This window comes from Vicia villosa, unplaced genomic scaffold, assembly GCF_029867415.1.
Source record: "Vicia villosa cultivar HV-30 ecotype Madison, WI unplaced genomic scaffold, Vvil1.0 ctg.001797F_1_1, whole genome shotgun sequence".
Lineage (NCBI taxonomy): Eukaryota > Viridiplantae > Streptophyta > Magnoliopsida > Fabales > Fabaceae > Vicia > Vicia villosa.
Genome location: NW_026705732.1, coordinates 399,864 through 405,161, shown reverse-complemented (window position 1 = coordinate 405,161; position 5,298 = coordinate 399,864). Strand labels below are relative to the sequence as shown.

General features: G+C 34.5%; 1 protein-coding gene across 1 annotated transcript; it reads left to right on the top strand.

Moving 5' to 3' along the window:
• Positions 1-931: 931 nt before the first annotated feature.
• Positions 932-4,423, top strand: LOC131636632 (uncharacterized). Its single transcript, XM_058907244.1, has 3 exons — positions 932-1,382; positions 3,705-3,809; positions 3,919-4,423. Exons 1-3 carry the CDS (start codon positions 1,068-1,070, stop codon positions 4,228-4,230), a joined length of 732 nt encoding a protein of 243 aa, XP_058763227.1. The 5' UTR covers positions 932-1,067; the 3' UTR covers positions 4,231-4,423.
• The last annotated feature ends 875 nt before the right edge of the window (positions 4,424-5,298 follow it).

Sequence of the window (5,298 nt, the reverse complement as noted above, 5' to 3'; positions counted from 1 at the left end):
CTAATATTTATTCAATTAAAAATATTTATTGGACTTATAAATTATAAATATATAAAACAAAAATCATTTAAATAAAAAAACGAAAAAATTAAAATGGGCTTCCGCCACTCCATTTATCGGAATGACCCAATGAGCAAAATATGTGGGCCCTTACGCCGAACCATTTGGTGACATGGTTCAAGTCCGTGGCATAATGGAAATTTTTTTACAAACTGTGACATTGGGGAAAATTGTTTTCACAGCTGTGGCATTGGGGGGAAAAATTCCCCACCATATATGCACCACTATTTGTGTGACATTTAACGAATACATGAATTAATGAAAATAAAAAGATACTACCATACATATACATCAGATGCCGTGATGCTCTCGGGATAAAACTTTTCGCTACATATATCATTATCCTTTATTTAAATTTACACAAACTTTTTATTATTTAAAGTGATTATTTTTATTTCTAGCGGAAATTTTAGTTTTAATAACTATAAAATACAGTCTTTTATCACTATCATAGTAAATTTATATTTTTAATTTATTTAATAATTAATATATTTGAACTTTATAAAGATTAGATATATTAATTGTTGAATAAATTAAACAAAATCAATTACTTGTTGAATTAATTAAAAAAAATTAAAATTTTTAGATGAGAAAGGATTATAGATTATTTGAATTTTAATATTTTAGTTTAATGGCATATTGTAAGCGATAGATATTATTACGTCTCAGGTTTGAAATCCGCTAGATACAAATTGCTTATTAAAAAAAATTATAAGGTGTTTTTATATTTTCTGTCTTAGAAAATTAAATTATAACTTATAGAAATAGTTATTTAATTTTTTTCACAAAAATAAAAAAAAATTTAAAATAAAAAAAAATTTTAAATTTGAACGAGGACGTCGTTTAAGTCGAAACGCAACGTAACCAAACTTCAAGTAAACCGCATTAACTTTTCGATCAAACGAACACTAGAACTAAGTTCTAACACAAGAAAACCGAATCAGCAGTTTCGCACTGTAATCACCAACTCCGTGTTGCCTCGTCCAAAACCTCCAGAACCTTCTTCCATGGCGGTTATCAGCGCACTAACTACCGCAATCGCCATGGCATTTCTGGCGGCGGCATTGCCGGCACACGCCGGCGACTCAAACAAAGTATTCTCTCCGTGCACGGACACACGCGTGCAGAGATCAGACGGTTTCACGTTCGGACTCGCGTTCGCCCCGAAGGAGAAGTTCTTCTACAATAACAATAACAGTCTTCAGTTATCGCCATGCGATAGTAGACTCTCGCTCTCCAATTCGAACTCTCAGATCTCGTTGTTTAGACCTAAGGTTGATGAGATCTCGCTCCTGACGGTTAATTCTTCATCGTTCGTTGCGGTTAGTTCTCTGTTCTGTTTATGAATTTCAGTTTTAGTAGTGGGTTTTGTTTGATTTTTTAGGGTTTCTGGTTTATGTTGTTGTTAATTGAATTCAATTAGGGTATAGTCTCTTCGTGCTGTTGCCAAATGCTAGTCTCATGAACCCTAATTTAACTGTACTTTGGATTGTTGTGACTTATGATTGAAGTTCTGGGGTAGATGGATCAAAATATACTCTGAACCCTATTTCAACTTTACTTTGGATGATCTAGCAATGTAGTGTAATTTTTGTCTTGGAATGCTGATGAACTGCAAAATATTTGCTGAACCCTAATTTTACTGTATTTTGTATGAATTATAGTCATCGAGAATTTGGGGTAATGGATCTAATTCTCTTTGTTTTGGTGATTTTTCTCTATATATTTTTAGTTTTTTCAATTTGTGTTATGATGATTGCGTGGTATTTACTAGATAATGGGGAGATGGAGAGTTTGGAAATGAAAACTACTTCACTTCTGCATTGTACACCATAAAAAGAGGGATGAATGAAAGTGAGGCTGATAGGGAAATTAGTGTTGATGCGGTTACCTTACCGAAATTGTGAAGTGTGTATTAGAGGAGGTTTAAGACAGAGAATGGAACAAAGGGGGCAGTTAATTAGTGTAACGGGGGAGCAGTTATTTGAGAATGGGTCGGATATGTATGTCTTGTGTTTAGTTAAGAAAATAAGCTTAGGAGGTTATGGGATGTATTTTCTGGTTTGAGTAAAGCAGAGAGCAATCTAGCACTCTGATGGAGCATTGGGCTCTGGGCATTAACCATTATAGATGCCATGCAATGGGGCAGTAATGCTTTTGGCTTGCGAGCCTCTGTCAGCAATAGCGGTTGGCGGTCCCAAACCGCTATCATGTATGCTATTATGGTCACGGGAATAGAATCCTTCTATTCTTTTTCTTTTTTAAAATTTCAATCCGAACCCTTTTATAGAGTAATCTTCTTTTCTTCATTTTGTTATGTTCTTGCTGACAAACTGTCTTTTGTTCTTCCTAGTTTTTGTTTAGTTCTGTTATGTTCTTTTCTGCGTAAGGTTTATTGCACTATAGTCTATACATATACTTTAGGCTCTTTAATTATTTAACATGATGGTCTCTATTGGGAAAACCCCATGTCCCACATCGGTTAAAAATAGAATCTAAAAAGACTATATATTGTGACACTCATTACCTTACAAGCCGGTTTTGTAAGGATGGGTTAGGCGAAGCTTAAATTCTAAGATGGTATCATAACCTTACGATTGGGTCACCCACCATTTATATCCACGCACCAAGCCCAACAGTGTTTGGCATGTGGAGAATGTATTGAGAAAACCAAGTCCACATATCCAAAATTCGGGCCACCCACCGTTTTTATCCACGTGCCAAACCTAATAGGGTTTGGTGTGAGGGGTTGTATAGGAAAAACCAAGTCCATATCCACAATTTTGGCCACCCACTGTTTATTTCCACGCACCAAACCCAATAGTGTTGGGTTCGAGGGGGTATAATAGGAAAAACCCATGTCCCACATTGTTTAAGATAGAGCCTAAAAAAATTTATATAGTGACACCCTTTACCATATAAGTCCGTTTTGTAGGGGAGAGTTATGTCAAACTCAAATTCTATGAGTCTCTTTAATCTGTGTATTTTTCTATTTCCGAGTACTTCCATGTATCTTTGCAGTAGTGGCTATTACGCTATCCGATATGGCATTTTAGGGGGGTCGGTGCTACACAATACTATTTGAGATTAACAACATAGACTAATTTACGATACAAGCCGTTTTGTAAGGATGAGTTAGATCAAACTCAAATTCTAAATGTCTCTTTAATTGTGTATTTTTCTATTTTCGAATATTTATGGTTACTTTGGACATTGAGTTTTAGTCTTTGCAGTAGCAGCTATTCGCCTATTCCACTATTCAGTATAGCATTTTAAGGGGTCGGTGCTACGCAACGCTATTTGATATCAACAACATTGACTAATTTACAATACGAGTTTTGGAGGCATGAAAGTCTGTTAAAATTGATTTTTGAGAGGAATGTGAAGACCATAATCTTTATCTAACTCCATTTTAAATTCTATTATTGTTTTCTATATTCCCATTCTTCAGTTGCTAGAAGAGGCATTGCCTTAATTTTTTAAACCAAAAAAGTGAAAATTGTGTAGTTCCCTAATTGAGCCCGTTAGTTTCTTAATGCTTGCCTTATGGCTGCTTAATATCACTACCAGTCTGGTTAATTTTTGCTTTTTTTGTTTCTTTGTTGATTAATTCGTGAGGGAATCTATGTTTGTCATTGTTCCAGGACTCGTATGGCTATATGGTTGCATTTGCTGGTCGTAAATATGCAGCAAGGTCCCCTCCTGCATTTGTTGCAAATGGCTCATATACTGTAACCAGTTTTACTCTTGTAAGGAGATTATTTTCCTCTTTTTAAAAATAATTGTGGGTTCTTTTTGTATTCTCATAGTTGCAATTGTAATCCTTACTAAGAACCAATTGAAATCTTACCCCTGCAGGTTCTTGAGTTTACGAAGGGCAGACTGCAAAATTTATATTGGAAAAGAGACGGGTGTGCTAAATGCCCGAAAAATTCAAAAGCTGTCTGTCTTAACAATCAGGATTGTGCACTACAAACATCTAGTTGCAAGAGCCATGGAGGACTTGTGGATTGCAGCTTAGGTATACAATTGGCATTCTCTGGTACTGATAAACACCTATCAGCTCTCAACTCTTGGTATGAAGTGAAAAACCTTCGCCAATATTCACTCTACGGCCTTTATTCAAATCTGAGAAGTTCACTCACTAGCCAGTATGATAAGTTTTTCTAACTTCCTTTAGTTCTTTTGTTGATTTGATTTGTTCCATTCTGTTGTGATTTACGTGTATTTTTACTGTATCATCTTCCCACCCTTTACCTTCTAAATATTTGCGAGAACCTAGAATGATGGCGTGTACATTTGTATATCAAAATGTTTTATTGATTTTGCTTGATCCAGTCCTTGTGAATCTATATTTTACTAAGGTGAACTGTATTTGACATGCCAATCGGTGTAATTAACCCTTCATGTAGTTATGGTTTGATTCTGCCTATCTAACTACAATTTTTCATTCCTACTCTACTCTATAAGCCATAATAAAGTGTTGCTTTCACTAAAAGGTATTTTAATTAACTTCCACTGAAAAATGAGACACCATCAACTATATATAGACTGCCTAACCCAGAAATCCATTAATATTAATTATTCATGGTGTATATTGACATCAACTATGGCAGTTTTTTCACTTTTGTCTCCATCAAGATTCAAAAAGAGAATCCAGTGTTATGACTGAACAATCAAGTGGTATAAATGGTACCTAGTGGGTAGGATGGAAATAAGACCGATTCACATTGTTAATAGCTCAGTGAAGTTTCCTGTTTGTTTTTTTTGTTTTGTTTGCTTATAGCCTCATTTTCAGTTGGGTTTAGAACCATCGTTAATAGTTAAACCCAAAAGAGGCGTGTCTTCAAATGGTACAGGTTAGAGAAAAGATAAACCTTTCTCATAAAAAATTTGAAATTATAAGTATTTTGGATTCATCTTCTCTAAAGTGAGCAGTCTCATTTTAGAGAGCACAGTAATTTTATTTTATCATTTTTAATTATAATTTTCAAACTAAAGCATTTTTCTAGTGGAGCTGAGGGAATAGTCATTATGAATTTGTTAAGGTGGCTGAGCTTAGTGGGATGCCTACAAGTTAATTTAGATAAAACAACTGTAGTGAATAAACTTATAGTGGGTAACTAATACTCCAGTAAATAAAAGAAAAGGGCGAAATCACTTTGTTTTATATCTTTTATAATAATTTGGGAATTGGGAATTATGTTGGGTTCCTAACTAAAAAAAGCATAGTGATCT

Bases quoted from the DNA above. Each gene is read 5' to 3' on its own strand.
- LOC131636632 (XM_058907244.1), top strand. From the start codon at position 1,068: ATGGCGGTTATCAGCGCACTAACTACCGCAATCGCCATGGCATTTCTG. The intron at 1,383-3,704 runs GTTAGTTCTCTG...TCATTGTTCCAG, and splicing joins ATTCTTCATCGTTCGTTGCG to GACTCGTATGGCTATATGGT. The intron at 3,810-3,918 runs GTAAGGAGATTA...TTACCCCTGCAG, and splicing joins CTGTAACCAGTTTTACTCTT to GTTCTTGAGTTTACGAAGGG.